The sequence below is a fragment of the Ambystoma mexicanum genome, chromosome 4q (assembly GCF_040938575.1).
Source record: "Ambystoma mexicanum isolate Mex_15411 chromosome 4q, UKY_AmexF1_1, whole genome shotgun sequence".
Taxonomy (NCBI): Eukaryota; Metazoa; Chordata; class Amphibia; order Caudata; family Ambystomatidae; genus Ambystoma; species Ambystoma mexicanum.
In genome coordinates this window covers 264,184,743-264,205,372 of record NC_090928.1, presented here as the reverse complement: position 1 = coordinate 264,205,372, position 20,630 = coordinate 264,184,743, and the positions used below count along the sequence as shown (strand labels likewise).

Below are 20,630 nucleotides of genomic sequence, written 5' to 3'. Positions count from 1 at the left end.
AAGACCATAGTAGGGGCCCTGCCAGCGAGCTGTGCGTGAGGGAATGCATAGATGTGGGCTCGCAAGAAACTCCCTCTTTGTCTCTCACTTTATCACAGACAGTGGCCGAAGGTTTCCTCAATTCCCACAAGGGGTCCCTAGACATGCTCCATTTCCCTGCTTGTCCCCGGAGCTATGCACATCAAGCCCCTTCTCTGTCTTCTTCCTTGGATAGGTTGCCAGAATGCCATAGGGAAGGGGGGGGGGGTCCTTGACTTTTCGACAAGAGGGAGGATTGCGAGAGGTGGTGGGGCGATAAAAGGGAAGAGATGTCTTCTTCCAGGGCTCCTAAAGTGGCACCGCGAGGAGAGCCAACCATCATGTAGTTGGGTAATGGGGGGGGGCCTGGGAGACGGTTCGGAGGTGCTAAAAGTTTCCAAAGTTTAGTCCAAAGAACAGATGTTCTCCATGCCAAAAGGGAAAAAAGAGGCTCTGCATCCCCACAGTGCTCACTGCCCAGCCTTGTGTGTCAGTGGAGAAAGGTTAACGGCCCTCCACCCCCAACACTAAAGGCCCGCAACAGTTGCTGGCTCACCTCACCTCGCAGTCCAGTTCCGGCGTTTCCCACAGTGCACATCCAGTTGAAGTCCAATTTGGCCCTGCCTTGCCTGTGGCCTTGTAGCGTTTGGTGCTTCAAAGTCCGTGCTTTTTTCCTCCACCAGCTTGCGCCAAACACTGTGCCCTTGCCCCGCCGCAGGCTTCTCCGCTGCAGGGTCGGGGACGGTGCTATGTGTTCCAGGGGGCGTGGTCACAGGAAGCCGTGAGTGAAGAGAGACCCCTGCAGGGTCGGGGACGGTGCTGTGTTCCAGGGGGCGTGGTCACAGGAAGCCGTGAGTGAAGAGAGACCCAGGAGGCGTCTGATTGCCGCCAAAACACTGCGCCCTTGCCCCGCCGCCATTTTACCAAGCACGTATCTTTAACAGTAAATTCTTTATTTTGAAAACCAAATACATTGAAATATGTAACATAACTGAAAAGATGGGGTAAATATTTTTAAAAGCATCAATCAAGTCAAATAACTTTTTAATAACATTAACTCATGGAGGCCGCCATGTTGGAAGTAAACATGTCTGACAACTTCACCACACAGTAGAAAATCAGCCAAAGAATGCAAAAAAGGGTTGTGTTTTGAACACAGATGGGTGGACACGGGAGGAAAATCCTATCAATTTAACTTAGGATGGGTGTAAATGGGTGGGACACATAGGCCAAACACACATCCATCCTCATATGCCAACCTGTATTGAAAAGTATTACAACACACCTGCATTCAAAGCTCCTCTTTCAAGCTTTCATGTTAAAGCTCTTATTTTAATGACAATAGTTTTGGCCTTATAGGTAGTGCTTTCAGCGCCACCTAATAGCCAAAACTAATGAGTACAATTTTTAAAAAAAACAAATTCATCATCATCGGGAAGAAGATGGGATAGTTACCCGGAAGTAGCCTCACAATAATATTTAAAGTTCAATCCTCACCTCATTTTCAAAGCAGCCCTTAAGTAGATAGCCAAGACAATCACCACTGAGGACATGCTGTACTTTTGGCCCAAATTATAGCCTCTAAGAGATGGTAAACGTCTGTCTTCCTTAGGGGAGACAACATAAACAGTTACCTGAAATAAAAAAACAATTTCTCTAAGATTGACCACAGTGGCAATAGAAAGTACAGAGCTCTTTGTGTTGCCAATGGCTCACTTTAAACCCTATGGAAAAGGTCCCCATTTCAAAATTGAAATGGAATGCCTGCATGCCTGGGAGAAACATTCGGGCCACATGGGCAGCTTTTCCCCAGTTAATTGTTATATCAATGTACCGTATTTGACTGGGATTTGTGAAGGCTAGAGCACCACTTGGAGTAGCACTACTGCTCTGTTAGTGGAGAGACCTTGATGTACATTCTGGAGAAGTGTCAAGGAATTGCATAATTTCAATGCATCCCAACGACCTCCCCCCGCCACCCCCAGATTTCCTCAATTTTTCCATCTGCTTCTACCATGCCCCTGCATCCATTTCAGTCCTGCTATCTGAATATCCTCCACCAAGAGGTGCACATGTAGCACTGTGCAGCAGTGTGCAGAGCAAACGTTTCAAAACAGTAATGGCTGGTGTGGGCCTCTGATGAGTTGGAAAGTTGCATGCTTGTCTTAACTATATGACTGATTTATGAAGATTTGCATTGAGGCATATATTAGATAATCCCTCCAAAAGTAACCATGTTGTTATTCAGCCTAGACATTTTAAGCAACTAAGATAATTGTCCCCTGGATTATGCAAAAGGAATCAAAGTATGTATGGATTGAAATACAACTTGGATGAGCAGGAGCTAAAGGCTGCACCTAGCCATCAAGCATCACCCATTATGCTGGTGCTTCCATTTGGAAACGAGTACATAACATGCTGCAAACTTGACTCTCACATGGGCTGCAGGCAGTCTCCATTTATTATACATGGGCTGTTATGCTTTAAATGTATTTTACAGGTCATGCACCTTTGCACACATTTCCAAACACAGAGTTAATGTAGCACATATACATTTCTAATGCACTAGTTGACCTGGTTAGCTAAAAAATGCTAATGACAGCTTTTGGTATCAAACGGGTCTCATTGAGGTTATAACCAGCAACTAAAGAGCTACTACTAATTTATTATAAGAAACAGTTTATCTTATGGTACGATCTGCTGACATCTACATGTTTTGCCTTTGATAACTTTTTTCTCATCTGTATCCCGCTGGAGTGCTGACTAGAGCCACACTGAAATTAAAGCATTTACATCCGAGTAACGAAGCAGCTCTGCAGGTATATGTAAAATAATGTTCTATGACTAAGTGTGCTGTTTACCTTTAGGAAGAAGATTTAAAGTGGGTAGAAGACAATATCCCTTCATCATTTGCTGATGGGCAAGTATCCTTGTTGTTATTACTATCTAACCAAATCCATAGATGGGAGTATTTTTAGATCAGCTGTTGATGCTGAGGGATTGCTGACAGATATGTATTTGTTACATTGCATCAAAAAAAGTTGACCCTTTTCCTAGTCCATGTGACCCAATTTGCTCCTTTTTAAGGAAGCCCACAAGCAAGAAATATGTTGTAGAAAGAAACTGCCTAATTGAATTTTTTTTATGCTTGAGCAAATTCATTTTTATTGAATGGAATGTTTGCCGACATTTTTAAATTATGCTTGAAAGTTTGTGCCTCAGCTGGCCTACGCCGCTGCTCAATTTGTCTTGCAGATTGCAGTTCTTACTGCAATAGTTTGATTTCATATGGTTTAGCTTTGTTTGATTTTAAAAAAACCTATTCCGGATCAAATCTTTAAAATTGTTACCTTGTTTCAGCAAGATTGCTCACAGATAGTAAAAACATAAAGAACTTCTGTCCCAGAGGACCTGTCACTCTTCTCTTTATTTCATATATAAATAATATTTCCCTTAGTGACTTCATCAAGTGCCAGAGCATTACCATGCCAGTACCTAAAGAAAACTCTCCCACCTTGCAGACTGGCTTCAGAAAATGTAGGTCTGGTTGTCTTTTTACCAAACAGTGTATCCCTCAAACACTGCCTTTCTTCCTCTTACCTCACCACTTCCTCCATATTTTGCTTGGGACCCAACACCAATATCATCCTCAGCGGAGTAAACCGAGATTCACTGCAGAGTGATGTACCCTGGACTACGACATTGCCCTTCTAACATGCCTGCCAAAAAAAGTTTAACTCTGCTGGCAGGAGAATTATGCCAGATGTACAAAAGATTGACTATGGATGGCTAGTTTGATATTTTATTGATACACAAGTCAACTGAAAGTGGACTGAAAGATGAAAATAAAAGCTGTCTCTCATAATGGGTGTGGTAACGGCTTTACCTCCCAGTAGCATTGTGGGCTTCCAGGGGTCCCTGAACCCTTTCTTCTGACCTTGTTTCCCAGGTGTAAAATATTTGTCAGTTGTGCTGCCTCTTTGGACAGTTGCTGGTATAGTCATAGTACCTCTGTCATTGGAGGCAGGGTCCAGCTGTTGCCGCCGCAGACTGTTAGGACCTCTTCTTTCCTTGATTCTGGGTGCCCTCCTCCCTGAATTCTCAGGCCCCTTATCCTAACTCCTCCTCCGTCGCTGGCGAGTTTTGCTCCGCCTCTCTCTTCAGTTTGTCTTTGGCCAAGCCAGCCTCCTTGTACCGTCTTATCTTTTGTGGCCAGCTGGTTGCTCTCCTCCTCAATAGTTAGTTTTTAAACTATCTCCTTCTCTCTTTTTAGCACCCTCTCTGCTAGTACCACCTCCTTCTCTGATACCATCACCTCCTCCACTGTTAGCACTCTTACTACCACCTCTTTCTCTTGTAAGACCACTTCCTCCACTCTGGCCACCAGCTTCTCATCTGTTGGCACCTCCACCCCTGATACCACCACATGCTTTTCTGTCTACCACCTCCTCCATTGTCTTTGCCCCCTCTTGCTTCCAGTACTTATCGTTTTTATGGTATCTCACTCAAACACTCCCTTCACCTGCCACAACTTTCTCCAACACCCCATGCTAAGCATCTAGGGCTGTGCTATTTCTATATTGTGAACTCTTCCCCTGCACCCTTCCTTGCTGTGAATCTTAGTAACAGTTTGTACATGTGGCATGTAACTGGATGATGGCTGGAATGTGGCTGTCACTGAGTGCACATGGGTCCACTCCGGGTTTACAGGGCTCTCTGCCATCTTACAAGATCATTTTTGAGCAGGGGATCCTCCCCATTCCACCCCAGAGCCTATCATACACTGGTTAGGGGGCCCTGCTGCACCCTCCCATGTCACTGACCTTGTATTCCCTAGAAAAGGCAGGGTACCTCATCACAGCAGTGACATATACCTTACATTCCTTAATAAACCACTTGCACTTTCTAAAGTAACCTTTTTTGGGAGAACATTTCAGGGTGCCACGTTGGAGCCACGGAAAATACCAGAATTCAGATAACTGCTCATTTTCAGTAGTTTGTAGGTGTTATAAAATTAGTAAAAGCTTTGTGCATAGCAAACAGGAGAAATCAGATAAGCAAGCCGCGGTTATGAGTTTAAGCTAGGTAATCACTATTTCTACCCCTTGGAGGAAGTCATAAAAGCCACCAACCGCATGAACAGCAGAAGATATTTGCTTTTTTAAGCTCCAGCTCCAAGTTTGAGACTCAGTCAGCCAGAAAAGGATGGAAGCAAAACAGGATTTGGATCAATGGATGGTCCATGGATTAGTAGACCGGGCACGAGTAAAACTTTGCAAAAAGCCATTACAGAAAAAGTTCTAAGGATAAAAAGTATTCTCACTCCACTTCACTTTAGGGTCATTGTTAAGATGGATTTCTACAATCTGGCGTGGTGGACAGATTTTTGGAGGGCACCCCAGTTATAGTGAACAGGGTAGCCCTGAGAGCTTAGCTAAACCCTAATCATGTTGTCAGGAGTGTGTGAGTGTGCTCAGGGGTCCACAATGAGTCCACACAATAATTCAGTTTAGACAGCTAAGTAACAAAATACTATATTTATTCTAGGCCCAAAACGCACACTAGGAAAAGAAACAAGCGGGTGATATTTCACAACTCTCAATTATAAAACATATATGCAGTCACCTTTAGTTTCTTAGGAATGCATTCAATAACGTATTAAACAAAAATAAGGTAAGTAGTGATGCAGTAGAAGGGAACCAAGTCACAAGGAATATACCCTAACTTTATAAGTCCAATCCCTATGAGTGGGGCCTTGTGCCCAAAAGTCACAAAGCTTCTTAGGAAAAGGGTCTGAGGTAGGAAGAGTTCTTGTGTTGGTGAAATGTTCCAAAAGATATTCTACAAAGTTTCTTATAAGTGAAATTTCTATTCTTGTCTTTCACATCCAGCTAACCTTAGACATGAAGATCGAAAAGTGATGGAGTGGAATAAACTAACGTTTATTCTGAGGAGAATAGAGGAGACGAATGTGTTGCGGTTACTTACCCCCCTGACTCTGTCCCAGATGACTAGATGGGTGAACTGGGGGTCGCTGGAGGTAGGTTTTCCTGCTGTTCTTCCAGTGACCGTTTACCAGGAGCTACGGGTGCAAGGATTCTTCTGATCGGTTCCACGAGCATAGCACAATCCTTTGCAAGGAAGAAACGCAGAAGGCACTGATGCAGCCCTCTACAGGATACTTCACCAGACGGGGGAAGGCAATTTCCTGTGACGGCTACCGAATGCAGACGACATCAGGCATCCATCCAGTAGCGGTTGAAGAAGGCCTGTCAGAGCAGGATCCTTTGAATCCGGGAGGCTGAAATTCATCAGGAAGGCGACTTATACCACAGGCTGATGACAGCCGAAGTTCTGCTGGAATATGCAGAATGGTGACTGTTCTAGCAAGGTAGCCCAGTGGAGGGCTGGCAAGTCCACTGGGTGTTCGAGGGACACTTCGAAGGCTCAGGACGTCAGGATCCTCGATCCTCGAACACATTGGGACTGATCCCACCAGTCCAAAGGTTAAAGCACTGCTCAGGTCCTTCGCAGATCAGGTAGTCCAGCAGTCCTTTGCAAGAAGGGGTGCTGGGTCTCTTTGGAAGTCATCCACAGATTTTCAGTCGACTGCTCGTCTAGGCAGGATACTTAGCACCAACGCTAAACTGAATAAATGGCTGCAGGAGTCCTCTTCTGATCTGGAATCCTGGCTGAAAGCAAGTCCAAGCCCACCATTGGTAGGGTTCTGCACCATTCAAACAGCCAGCAGTGGTCCAATCAGGGACCACTTTGGGTTTCACTCATGTGGGTTTCACTCGTGTAACACACCTAACCATGGCTGTGGAGTGGAACCAGACAATGTCACCCTTTTCTGGGCCAAGTACACACAAAGGCATCGCTAGCCCGCAAATGCAGCAGCTTTCCCGGGCAAGTGCATGACCTTATATGGAATTTCCTGACCTGAAAAGGCAGGCAGAAGGTCAAACAGCATGGCCAAAGAACAATGAAAATCATGTGGCATGGGCATTTTAGGGCACTAACTACGTTTAGTAGCCAGACATGGCAAATGTGAATGTGCACACTAGAAATAACATACACCTGTTAAAAATATTATTGCTTGCCAACAGCTTGTTTTTAGGCACATGTGAAAGTAACCAAAAATCCCAAATGTAAAAGAATAGAGCGTTACAAAAGTATCCCCACTGCACTGCATTGTAAGATGCTGCCTGCACTGTTAAAAAGTTAACAAAAAGGTAAAAAGACAAAACAGAAACAGTTTCCCAGTACTGATACTCTGAACGACTGATCCGTTTCCCCATAGCACAAATGAGCAAAAGGCCAGTGGAGTGAAGCTGAAGACTTCACTTCCCCACAAAAAGTCAGGACAGGTTCAAAAACCAAAGCAACACGTTCGGGGGTCCATAGAATTTGGAGGGAAAGTTGCTTAAAGAGAACGGTTTCCTAACAGTGAGTTCTGCAATTATAACTACACAAAACTTTGAGAGACATTGATCAGTTCATAACATCAGTACTGAGAGACTCTTTCCCCATTGTTCCCCATAACAATGAGCAAAAGGACAAGGGACGTAAAGCCGAAGGCTTCACCTACCTCCTAAAAGTCAGGTCAGAAGTCCAAAGAAAGCAAAAAGAAAGGGTGTCTGATTGAAGTCCTTGGGGGGGGGAAAGCAGCAAAAATGAAAATCTTTCCTAACAGCCGACATGGATCGAAATCCCAGGCTGCATCTGCCAGGTGCGTCCAATTTGTAAATGAAGGCAGCGCAAGCTGAGAAAGGAGGCGGGCCAGCTGCGGACTCACCAGCTATGCTCCACGAAGCACAGCACTGCAAGAAAGCCTTGGGCTGTGGTGAAGTGCTAGGCACCCCTCCAGCTCACGGGGCACTGCATTGAAGCTCAGTGATCTGGGCCTCTGCGGAAAAGTGTGCTGCGTCCCTCCTGCTCACTGGGTGCTGCTGTGAAGTTCAAAGATCTGGGCATGATCAACCAAGTATATGGGGGCCAACTTAAAGGCCATGGAACTGGGGCACTTTTTGTCCCAGGTGGAGCACGGTCAGTGGGATCCTTCTAAAACGAGGACCGTGGCTCTCCATTCTAGAGCATACATATGGCTTCACAATATCTACATTTGAAAAGTCTCTAATACAGCACACATGCCAGAGGAACAAACCATGTAGAAGCAGCCCAAGGAATCCTGCCCTGTACAAAGAACATGTGGACCTGATTAATATTTACAAAGGTACTGATTTATGAAACTCCACTTTTTAAGGGGAGAGGGACTACACTGAAACACTGGTCTAATGTGGTAGGCCAAACGGGTCTAAAGGCAGATTAATTGTGGGGTTTGACAAACTGTGGACCTATAGGCGCTGGTTGGATTAGATAGTCCGGTGTTCGTTAGTTAAGCCACTTTGTCAGGTAATGGATGAGTCAAATTTGTTTGGTGTTGAACAAGTGATTTGTTTTATTTCCTTAGTTAAACAGCACTAATGAAATACAATCTTAAACGTAGAGGTGCCAGTTTTAACATATTGACACATTACACAGCCGACGCGCGTTTCAACCTTAGTCTTTTTCAAGGCCAATTGAGTTATTTCCGTCACCTTCGCTACTCCGTGCACCTTTTATTCCTAACCGGACCAGAACGGCTATCCAGCCACCTGGCACCTTTAATTTGGCAGGACCAGCCCACGTTTTTGAAGCTCAGGAAATAACTCAATTGGCCTTGAAAAAGACTAAGGTTCTGTTAAAATCTTTGATCCGATCCCATAAAGTTTTAGACATTGTCACCTGTCCTCTAAGTATTCTGCTCGAGTAGAAGTCCTTAGTTTCAACAAAACGTAGGTTTGAAGACCTTAGTTTTGTTGAAAGATACCATAATTCTGCCGTGTTAGCATTACTAGGATGAATCATGTTTATTTTTTACCTGAAACTAAATCCATATTTAATTCTATTTCAGAGCTCTTCCTGTGTTAATGGATTCAGATGAGGTATGCACATGGAATGTTTCTAAACTTTAATCATTTCCAATGTAAATTATGTCATCTGCTTTGCCTTGTTTGCTTTTCATTGACTGAAAAGCTAATTGAAGGGTAGATTGAAGAAGCCATTTGTGTGGCCCGCAGAGAATCCTATGCAGCTGTTGGATTTCTTTTGAAAGTTTGGGGTAAAATGTTTCCACAAAACAAGACTCGAAAAGATAGGACTTGGTCCTTTATCAACAGTTACCCATTCATCTGAATGCCATCAATTAGTTCATAAAGTACAAATCTTAATAGAAATTACAAAATTGTCTAAAATACATGATTAAACCCTCTAAAAAGATACATATGTATCGTATTAACAAAGACAAACATCATGCACAATCAATTCTAAAAAATCTTAGAGATACTGACGTTACTGATCTCTAATTAAATCCCTGTTGTATAGTTCTTCTAGATCAGAGTTACGATTATGATTCATCGTTATCTTTTCTATTCTTCTATTCTAATTCTATTCCATTATTAGAATTAGAACATCCCTTCACTGGAATATTCAATTCACTCAGTTTAATTAATTAGACTGACAAAAAAATTCTCGACATGTTTCAGTCCTCTATGTGGGTCTTGGGACTTTCTTCAGGAGTGGTCAATGTGAGGGGTTACAAGTGGGCTTTGGCCAAGATAGGAATCCTCTGGCCTTCTCTTGGAGATGATAGTAACTGTTGATAAAGAAACGATAAAAAAGAATCAATTTATGTTTCTTCCAACCATGACCATAAATGGACTTTAAAATTCTTTTTTCAGCAATCCCTCCAGAGTAGTCCATGAGGGAAGAGTGGGGATTGATCACTTTTGTTAGATATAAGATGAATTTGAACCAATTTTATTAGATGACTCTAGAGTTTGGTTTCTAGTGATACAAATGGATGATTTGTCAGACATAAACAGCAAGTCTTGGTAAATATCTATCTTTCCCTCTCACTCTTGGATGATGTGACTTTAGAAACAGATGGGTTTCTAACAGTACTGCTGAATGAGAAAAGGGAAATAAATACTTTTGCTCCTGGGGGACCGAATGCAAAAATCTGGGAAAATATTTTTGAAGCGATTGATGTGGTTCTTGCAATTCCATGTTCTACCATACTTAATGAAAAAAATAAGCATGCATGCCTTCAAAATTGATTGATGGAGGGATACCCTTAATGTCAGCTATATGGTAGAAGTAAGACAGATGCTCTGTCTTGTTCAACATTGTTAGGCAGAATCCTGTGCAGTTCCCTTGAGGAACACTGCAAAAAGATTAAGACTAAAGGAGTAAGCAGTAAGCCCAATTGATAGCAGTCTGCACCACCCAGATTTACCTGGTAGCTGTGGCTGAGCAGTCAGACTTCTCTCAAGAAGAGTAAGGCAGTATATAGAGTATACACAATAGGGCCAAAAACACAGTAGAGCAAACAAACACTGACCAGAGCTTTGTATAAAAAGTATATAATTATTTATTTAAAACACACGTTAGGCAATATACTAGCACTCTAAATCAAAAGCAAGTTAAAACGCAGTCAGGTAAAGTATACACACCTCCCTTGATAACTATCAGACAAGTCAGAGTTAAAACACCACGATTTGTTAACAGATGTGAGCGCGTAACCTGATAGCACTCCAATAGTTCAGTTAAAGGGAAAGAAAAAGGCAGAGCATATAAATAAAACAGGTTCCAACACTTAGGAGTTCTCAGCAAGGGAATAAAGGCAGTATATACTGTAGAACCAAAGTTCATAGGCCAAGCCCACTTTAAATGGAGCAAAGCGAAATATGCCCAGGACCACACGGTTTAAAATGCACTAAAAGTCTTTGCAGAATGTTCAGAAGAGGTTGGGGCGATTCAAGAAGGTAAAGTTAGAAGGTCTGGGGCCAACCCAGTTGGTAATCCAAGGATTTAAGGGTCACGTTGGGCAAACCGAAGAAAGGGAGGCGAGGCAGGACACAGTACCTTAAATAGAGAGGAAGCTCCAGCGGTGGCAGTTGTTCCTGGCAGTGGTTGCAGTTCGTTGTTTCGATCAGGGGAAGAGAGGATCTCGTTGATGAGCAAACATGGAGTCGTTGCACTGCACAGGGATGAAACCAGCCGCGGAGTTCGTCGGTAAAAGGCGCGTTCCTTTTATTTGCGGTCAAAGTGGTGAAGCTTGGCTATCCGGCCGCCGGGGTGCTTGGCACGGGCGATTCGACCAAGAGACGTCTTTGGAAAGCGAAAGGGGCGAACTGGTTGGTCCCACCAGCTCGGAGGAAGAAGACTCGTCCAGCAGAAGATCTTCTCTTGTCGTTGGGAAAGTGGTGAGTTTGTTGCAGTAGGGCTTCAGCGGTGGTGTCGTCGTTGCAGATGGCTCAGCTTCTTCCCTCTTCGGATTCTTAGTTCCTGTGGCGACTTCTGAAGTTCCAGTCCCAAAGGCCCTGCTTTTATGCAGAAAACCCCCCCATTCAACGGCCTAGCTGTCACTCAAACATGCTAAGTGGTGAGCCGGGCGGCTCACCACTGGCCCAATCAGAACAGAGTGCGACTTGAGTTCCTAAGGCAACGCAGTCCAGGGTGCCAATTACCCTCCCCACCCATCCTGTGGAACCCAGACAGAGTGGCACCATTTGGAGGGCTTCTGTGGAGAAGCCCGCCAAAAAATGGAACAAAGGGCCCAACCTTGGTCAGAGTTACAGATACGGACATGAACGCCATTTTAGAAAAGAGTTCTGGCAAAAAGACCCAGCCGTTGATTTTGTATTAAATAAATAAACCGGCGGTATCTTTAACATTGCACCAAAAAGTGGTGCGTTTAAAATCAATGGGAAAATCCCCTAGAGAATATTCCGGTGGAATATTTTGTGTGGTAACCACTGCCACCAGCCAAAAACTCGACAAGGGGGGACTGGATAGTGCCTCCTTGAAAACAGACCCAGGGGCAATATAATTAACCCCTTCCAGTACTTCCACAATATGATGGTTTGCACTGATTCTGTTCACAATTTAAGACTAGTAAAGTCAATGGTGACTTTACATGCCCTGGGAGACAGTAGTCACTCCCAGGGTATGGAGTCTATGTTTGGGGGGTCACTATGACACCCCTGTGTTACTGCACTGAGGTTGCTGTGTAACACATACACAAAAAACAGATGATACCCTATGGAGTAAAAGACCCCATAGCCCAAAATCACACAAATAGTCAGAGACATATCTCAAATCATGCCTAAGAGTGGGAATAAAAGAGTCTCACTCTTAGCAGGAGAGAAAAACAAACCCCAAAAATCCAGCAAAGCTGCTGGGGGACTCACTAGGTTTGGGAAATTAGCCGTATAAGGGAATTCTCCCCAACAAACATATAACACTATAAAAGTTAACTCATAATTGAGTGATGTAGTCGACATTTATAATTTACAAACATGCTGTGATTTACGATTAATTGCACACCCTGAAAGCGAACATAACAACCCGTTATCTTTTCCTTTGGGCAGAAAAGAGGGACAGGCCCTGGATAAGGGTGTAGATTCTGTATGGGATAACATGGAATTTATTGGTTAGGTTTTGGTGTCATGTGCAATGTTAAAACAAGAAATAGAGCAGAGTAACTCTGGGGTGGATGGTTCAAGCATTTTAGAATATTGAGAACGTTTGACCATCTTTTCAAATGCTGGTCTCCAGATGTTCGAGATTTTTAAAAATAACTTGCCACACTCAAACTACGTTTTTGGGTTTGACGTGAATTACAAGAGAGAAAAGTACAAGCTTGATAGTTATCTTTGCACCATAAACCTTCCCAATAATTATAGATGCAAAGCCGTAATGGCTTATATAAGCTTTCTTACTACTAAATAAAATGTGTTTATTTTAAAGCAATGAATTTTCTTTTTCAAGTGGTTCAAGAGAAAGATATGACTGCATTTGTAAACTAATGACTACAGTTGTAGTGCGATCTCTCTGGAGAAATGGATTGCACATTATTTGAGGCCGAATACACAGAAGTTGTTAGGGTCTGATTTTAGTGAAGTAGTTTTGACAACATATTCAGAAATATTGCAGCAAATTCAATGTTTAAAAAATGGAAAGGCTAGTGGGCCAGATAACCTAGTCTATAAATGTTGGTCCCCTGCCCAGATTTGTGGGTTGAGATTCTGACCCAGGTCATCTACACAATTATCTAGGTGCACTCTATGCTGGTTGAGCTCATGTTAACATTGTGTAAATATTTGTAAAAAGAGACCTGTCTGAACCATTTATTTACAGAGCTATTGTCCTTCTCCACATAATTAATAAGGCTTTTTGTGGTTGGTTGACCACAAGAATAGAGGAGTGATTAGATGAACATTAGGGTTATTCCGGTAATCAGGCCGGTTTCCTACGAGGATGCTCGACCATAAACCATTTACTTTGGATGCCATGATTGCAAAACATGATAGGGTACGATCTGGAAATGTGTTGCTTTTTTGATCTACATCAAGCTTTTGAGTCGGTTGATAGAAATATTCTATGACACAAGCTAAAGAAGATAGGGTTTCTAGGGGGACCATTACATCCACATCAACTGGCCTATGGTAACTCTTCTTTGACCATAAGATGTGATGGCAAACATCTCAATCCTTTAGGATAAGCAAAGGAGCCAAACAAGAGTGTTCATTGGCCCCTTTGTTTATTTGATAGGTTTTGGGCAGTGAAAAAAGTCTAGCAACCAGAAATTGTGATCCCCTATCCTGAATAAGATGAGACATTGCTCTCTGATTTACGGAGACGAGACAATCCTCCTTGATCTGACCAATCAGGTTCTAAAAAAACAAATGTGGAAGCAGCTGATGATTCTTGTACGGCTCTCAAATTGGTCTTAAATCTTGGGAAGACAAAATTTGTATCATTTGAGAACATAATTTGTTAATTTCAATGGTTGTTAGATGAAAAATGGGTGGAGGATGTGGATAATTATAACGAATATGCCAAACAGTAGTGGCCCGACAAGCCCAAACACGCTACACCAGACCTGGAAGAGGTAGAGGTGGTAAAGGAAGCCAGTCCACAATGGTGGCAGTCTCGTCCACCTCTTCTACTTCAATACCACTTCTCACACAACTCTACTGTAGGGCTGTGGGAGGCTGGATGTTCCGAAGAATGGTTCACATTACTTGCCAGGGTCTGGCAGGTGGTTCCCCAAGTCTGCTGCCTTCCCCATCAGGTTCCTCTTCACTGCCAGACCGCCAACTCTTGTAGGAGATAAACTCCCTCTTGAAGAAAGCAGCCATTAAGCTGATTTCCATGGAGAAGGAGGGCCAATAGCAGTATTCACACTAGTTCCTGGTGCTAAAGGAGGATGGCTGCCTTCCCATCCTGGACCTAAGATGCTTGAAGACAACCTTCAGGAAAAACCAATTCCAGAGGCGGACGTTGGCGCAGACCCCTCAGGCCCTGAAACTATTGGTTGGCGTTACTGGACCTTCAGAATGCTTATTTCCATGTGCTGATAAATCCAAAGCACAGGACGTATCTGAGGTTCATGATTGGCAGCACACATAACCAGTTCCAAGCCCTGCCTGCATAGGTTGATGATGCTGGTAGCAGTGAGTCTAGGTATTCCCCTACCTGAACGAAAGGCTTATTGGAGCCCTTTCCCTGGACAACCTCTAGGCCATTTGAGCCAAATCTGTTGGCTCCTGCAAGAATTATGATTCTCCCTGAATGTCACATGTCACAGGTGACACCTTCAAAAGCACTCCGGTTCATCAGCTCGATCCTGGACTCTGGCTCGTTGAAGAATTTATCTCCCAAATCCAATGTCAAGGACATCACTCGGATGGTTATGAAATTCCAGATCCCCAATCCTCTGCTGGCCTCAGACTTTCTTTGTTTTCTGGGCCTCATGGGGATTTGCATTTTCTTGGGCCCAGTGACTTGTTTGTGGATGAGATTACTATGTGCTTCTTAGGAACTTGGGGTAACAGTTCTCAGGAAGTATGACAGATCTCTTTGAGATTCTGACTCTGTTTTAGGAGCTTCTGTGGTGGGCCCATTGAGAGAATATGATGGGAACAGTTTTAACCTTGGCCAGAGGCATCATGGGTTATGGAGGCCTCATTGAAGAGCTGGGTGCTCACTTGGGACAAGGTCACAGTGAGCGGGCGTTGGTCCCCGGGGAGTCCAGATTCCACATCAGCCACTTAGTTGTCAACAATCAGACTAGCACCAATAACCTTCCTCTGTTCCATCCAGCATAAGTGTCCTGATTCTGTCGGCCCGCACAGTGGCAGTGCTCCCCCTCAAAAAGAGAGGGATGTGGGTTATTGTCCCTTTACAGGAAGCAATGTGACTCTAGTTCTGGACACTCGACAATGTGTCCCTCAAAGCAGCCCATCTGACGGAGACTGTGGTTGCGGATGCCCCGAGTAGGCAGGGTTCAGTCTCCCTCCCCAGCGGGTCCCTTTGATGATCTTCAACCTTTGAGTCACCCCACAAGTGGATTTGTTCATCTTCAGTATCAACAGGAAGTGTGAGCTGTTTCGCTCCAGGGAATTTCCCCTGAGGGTGGGGGGCAGGGCATCTGAGAAACGCATTTGTGTTGGAGTGGACTTTTCCTCTTCTTTAAGCGTTCCCACTGGTTCTGGTCATCCCGCATGTTCATAAGAAGTCCAGGACCACCATGGTACTAGTTCCCCTGGATTGGTCTCGGCAGACATGGTTGTCCGACCTTCTGGATATGGCCATCTTCCCTTCATGGCGCCTTACTATCCTTACTATCCCAATCAGGTTGTTTCCTTCTACTGAACCTCTGCATTCTCAACATTCAGGAATGGTTGGTGAGACTGAGGGACAGGAACTTTAACCTTCGGGAAGATGTTGTTGAGGTCCTTCTGTCTTTCAGGAGGCCAGACACAAAGGCTATTTACATTTTCCACCAGGGAAGTTTCTCTGTTTGGTGTAGAGAGAAAGCGTTGGACCCATTCTTATGCTTAACAGGATCTGTACTTTCCTTTTGGCTTCAACTTAACTAATAGGGCCCACAAATATCGACTATTAGAGGATGCTTAGCAGCAATGTGGGCATTTAAACACACACCAAAGCAAGGCTTCTACTTTTAAATTCCCACCACGATGCAGTTGCTCAGGGGGTAAGTGAACATGTTTCCACCAGTGCAGTTAATCGTCCCTTCTTGGGACCTCAGCTTGGTGGTAACCTTCTTGATGGGCGTTCCATTTGAACCAACTTGTTCATGTCCTCCCAGATATTTTGCATGGAAAGCTATTTTTCTTGTTGCTGTGAGTGAGTTTCAGACTTTCCAATGTAGACCTCCTTATCCTACCTACTAAAGGAAAAAGTAACCTCATAGTGAGAACTTTATTCCTGATGAGTCGTTTTGAAGTTCCATCTGTCGCAGAAGATACTACTGTTGTTTTACCCTCCCCACCCATCAAAGGAAGAAGAAAGATTCCTCCTTTCTAGATCCTAAGAGTTCTGAGCTTTTACTTGACTGGGACTAGAGAGTTCAGGCCTGAAGACCAGCGTTTTGTAGGCTATGGAGTGGTAGAACGAGGTAAAGCGGTTACAAAACAGACTATCATGTTGGATTGTGCTTTGCATTTTAGAGTACCATCCATCAGAAACAACATTCCCACAGGTAAGTAATTTGTTCTGCCGCTAATTTTTCTAGTGCTGAAGTAGCAGAGTGGAGCAAACATGATGTTGATCTCTGCGGATTGGTCGTGGAAGACCCGGTGTCCAGTCCTGGTAGACATACGACATACTGCTGTGCCTTCCTTGAATGGAAGATCTACTGACAAAGGGTTGCAGCAGGAAACTCCACCCCAATGAAGCAGGCTGAACCTACATGCCTGGCTATTGGGAGGTTGAGATCTCAGAATTGGAATCACTAGTGAGGTGCTTGGTGTGATCCACCCTGCAAGGCACCAATTCATCAAGTCTATCTATGCTCAAATTCACTTGTTGAGGCTGTGAAAGATGCATCGACCCATAGTTGTGTGGTTCAGGCCTTTTTCTTTCATGGCAAAATCAGCTTCTATGTTGTGACGGTCAACATGCTTTCAAGATGGTTTCTATTTTGAAAATGACACGGGGGTGGGTCAGGGGGAACAGCCTCTTCCCATTATTTATTTTCGTCTCTCTAGTGTTAAAATGTCTTTGTCTTCATAAGCCTTTAGGTACCTTAATGGGATGTCAACTTGTTTCTAGAATTGCTGATGATGGCTCCTTTTCAGCCCTTATGTTCTTGCCAATTGTGATTGCTCTAATTTAATATGATGTTTCCCATTGCCATTACCTCAACCTGCTCAGTAGTTTCTCCTCTTCAGGCCATCCAACCATTTGTTTTCTAAGAAGGTGATATTTATGGTTAAGCCCACTTGCCTTCCAGAGTAGAGATTTCAAAGACTGTATCCTATAAGGGCCTGAAACCAAAAAAGTGATGGGTGGAAGGTTTTGAATTAATCTGAACCACTGGCGTTGCTCTGGGCAACCTTCCACACCACCGTTTTTTAGCCCGTCTGCGCCATTGCAAAAGGGGTCCAGCCATATGCAAATCAGTCAGGTACTGCCACCAATGGGAGCAGCCCCGCCCGAACTGCTAGGCCAGGTCTACTCTGCACAGAAACACAAGCAACCCCAGACATGTTTCGGCCTTGTTGGGCCTCCTCAGTGAGGTGCAGCTTGGTTCCCTATGGCGCAGCGATCAAGGGACCCACGTCTGGGCATACCCTCTCTCACATAGGGAGACAAACTGAAACCAAAAAGTGATGTGAGGAAGGTTTTGAATTAATCTGAACCACTGGCGTTGCTCTGGGCAACCTTCCACACCACTGTTTTTTAGCCCGTCTGCGCCATTGCGAAAGGGGTCCAGCCATATGCAAATCAGTCAGGTACTGCCACCAATGGGAGCAGCCCTGCCCAAACTGCTAGGCCAGGTCCCCTCTGCACGGCCTTACAGTTCTGTGTATAAAGGACCAGTGAATACAGATTGGATTGCCAGCTCTTCATGGGCTTTGAAGGACCCAAGAAAGGAAAGGTCATCTGGAAACAGACAATCTACAGGTGGCTAGTTGTCTCTATCAAGACAGGCTATCTGTTGCCACACAGTTGTATCTCAAGACCTTGGACCAATTCCGGGGTCAGGCAGCTACTTTTCTCTAGCATGGGGTCTGGCATGGATTCACATGCTCATGAATATTCCCCGTTGTCAGGCTGGGAATCCTCGGTAAAGAAAAAATCAGTATCAGTTTTGTTTCTGATCTCTTTCTTAGTAGTAACCAATCACTGATCTCTCGGTCATACTGCCCCCAGCCAATTACTGCTCTCTCCCTAAGCCCCTCCCCTGGCAGCCATCCTCAGATTTTTACCACACGTTCAAGTGTTGGGAGTCCTCGTGCTATAGCTCTCTAGCTTTTACTGCGTTTTTGCACTTTTTAAAGAGATTTTCTCATTTTTTCGGTTTAATCGAGCCTCAAGCTCCAACGTTTCTACTTCCGATCAACGGGGACCCGTTTCGGAATTTTTTCTACACCCCTCAAGGGTGAAATTTCATCGAGTTACGCTTCTTGGAGGATTCCAGAAGATCTGAGGCATACCTCATGGACATGGCCCAGGACAAAGGGAGCTTGACACCCGGATCTAAGCTGTTCAGGAACTGTCCTGGATGCAGACTACAAAATGTTTTCAAGGAGGACAAGCATTCGAGATGTCTCTACTGCCTTCATGAGGACAAGACGCACGTGGAGAAGGACTGTGCGTTCTGCAAGAACCTTTCGGAACTGACCATGAAGGATCGTCGTTCCCGCCTCGCCAGCTGGCTGGAGAAGGGCCCAGCAGGTGAGAAGAAGAAAAGGTCCGAGCGGTCTTCTAAGACCTGTGAGCGCCGAACGGTCGGGCTCTTTGGCTGCCAGGCAGGGCGCACCTTCCCCGGTACCATCAACCACGAGCCAACGCTCTGGTTCGGGGTAGAGGAAATCCGAGAACCCGGGTAAGCTTCTGGAGAGGCCCTGGTCGATCTTGAAAGGATCTGCCGAGGGGGAGCCCTCCCCCCCCAAGGTGAAGGCCCCAGACACTTCCAAGGTGGTAAGGGCCCTGATTCACCCGGCGAAGGCCTCTATCGAGGGAGTCGCAGCAGCCCTGGCAAAGCCTGTGGCGGCTACGCCAGTGGCGGCGACCTCGGGGCTCAGTGTCTCCCTGCCTCCACGGAGGGAGTCCTCTTTTCAACCCATCGACAAGACCCCCGTGAAGACCCTGGTGGAAAAAAAGGGGGGGGGGCAGTGGCCATTACAGCCACGGATTCAGCCTCTGCGGAGGAACTGGTGGAAGCCGTGAAGAGTCTCGACAGAAGGTTCGAGAAGGCACGATCCCACGGGAGAGATCCTGATAATGTGATCGAAGAAAGCGACGGTGGTGCCGACGAGGCCCCAGTGGAGGAGCAGCCTTCCCTCCCGTCGCAGCCATTACCCGAGCCTCAGGACATCTCGACGGCCATTTTGATGGCAATCCAATCCTTATGTACGGAGATAAGGACGAGGTTACCACGAGCCCCGACGGACGTTCCAGAACCAGGCCCGTCGGGAAGCCCTCCAAGCAAGCGGAGGAGAGTTCATCCACCCCCTCCTTTCATGCCCACACAACCTGTGGAACCTTCATCCCCATCGCCGGAACCCGGGGAGGACACGGCGACGGATGTGACCACGGGGACGGATGATGATGACGACGACGGTGGTGACGACGGAACGGACCTTCCATCTCCATCTCTTCGGGCTTCTCCGCCTGACGAAATTGGCTCTTTTCATGCCATGATCGCCAGGGCATCCAAGCTCGTCCAGCTCTGCCCAGAGGAACAGAAAAGGAAGGTTTCCTCTATCAACTGCGAGTGCCCAAGAGGAAAACGGTGCTTGCGGTACCGTTGCTCGACGATATCTGGGACAAAGGGCTTGCCGTCCTGAAGAACCCCTCCATGACGCCCGCCAAGAGGGACAGGTACGAGAAGAAGTACCGGGTCCCCGATGCCGCCCCCTTGTGCCTCAGGGCTCAGCTGACGCCGGATTCCGTCGTGTCGGCAGAGGCCAAGAAGAAAGCAGCAGGGGCATCTGCGTCAACCTCCACTTCCCTTCAGCTGACGGCGGGTCATTTCGTCGGCGGCGACAACTAATAAGGCAGCCAACGCCTTAGCGATTGTGGCCCGTTACGACAGGGAGCTTTGGTACAAGATAGCCCCTCTGTTGGACTTCCTACCAGACGACAAGAGGGTGGAGGCCCTAGAGATTCTGCAGGAAGGTGAGGTGGTGTCGAACACGCCATAACGGGGGCAACGGACATTGCTGATACCGGTTTTCGCCAGTTGGGCAACAGAGTTTTCCTTCGACGACGAGGATGGCTCAAGGCGACAGACTTCTGTCAGGACGTTCAGACCAAAGTCTTGGATATGCCGTTTGACAGCAACAACCTGTTTGGGAAGACGGTGGATGAGTCTTTGCAGGCCATCAAGACCGACACAGAAACGGCCCGAGCCCTGGGGATCCTTCAGCAACGATGGCTCTTTCGGAGCACCGGAGGCAGACAAGGCGCTTCCAAAGGATCCATCTCCACTGACCGTTGGGTGCTCGATGCCCTGGCCCGAATTCCAA

General features: G+C 45.6%; 1 protein-coding gene across 3 annotated transcripts in view; it reads left to right on the top strand.

Moving 5' to 3' along the window:
* TMEM87B (transmembrane protein 87B) overlaps positions 1-20,630 on the top strand; it is a 919,680-nt gene that overhangs the window by 886,536 nt on the left and 12,514 nt on the right. For all 3 annotated transcript variants that reach the window (XM_069607836.1, XM_069607835.1, XM_069607834.1), the window contains 2 exons: positions 2,886-2,938; positions 8,975-9,005. In XM_069607836.1, the coding sequence (XP_069463937.1) occupies positions 2,886-2,938; positions 8,975-9,005 (84 nt within the window). The remainder of the gene's footprint in view (positions 1-2,885; positions 2,939-8,974; positions 9,006-20,630) is intronic.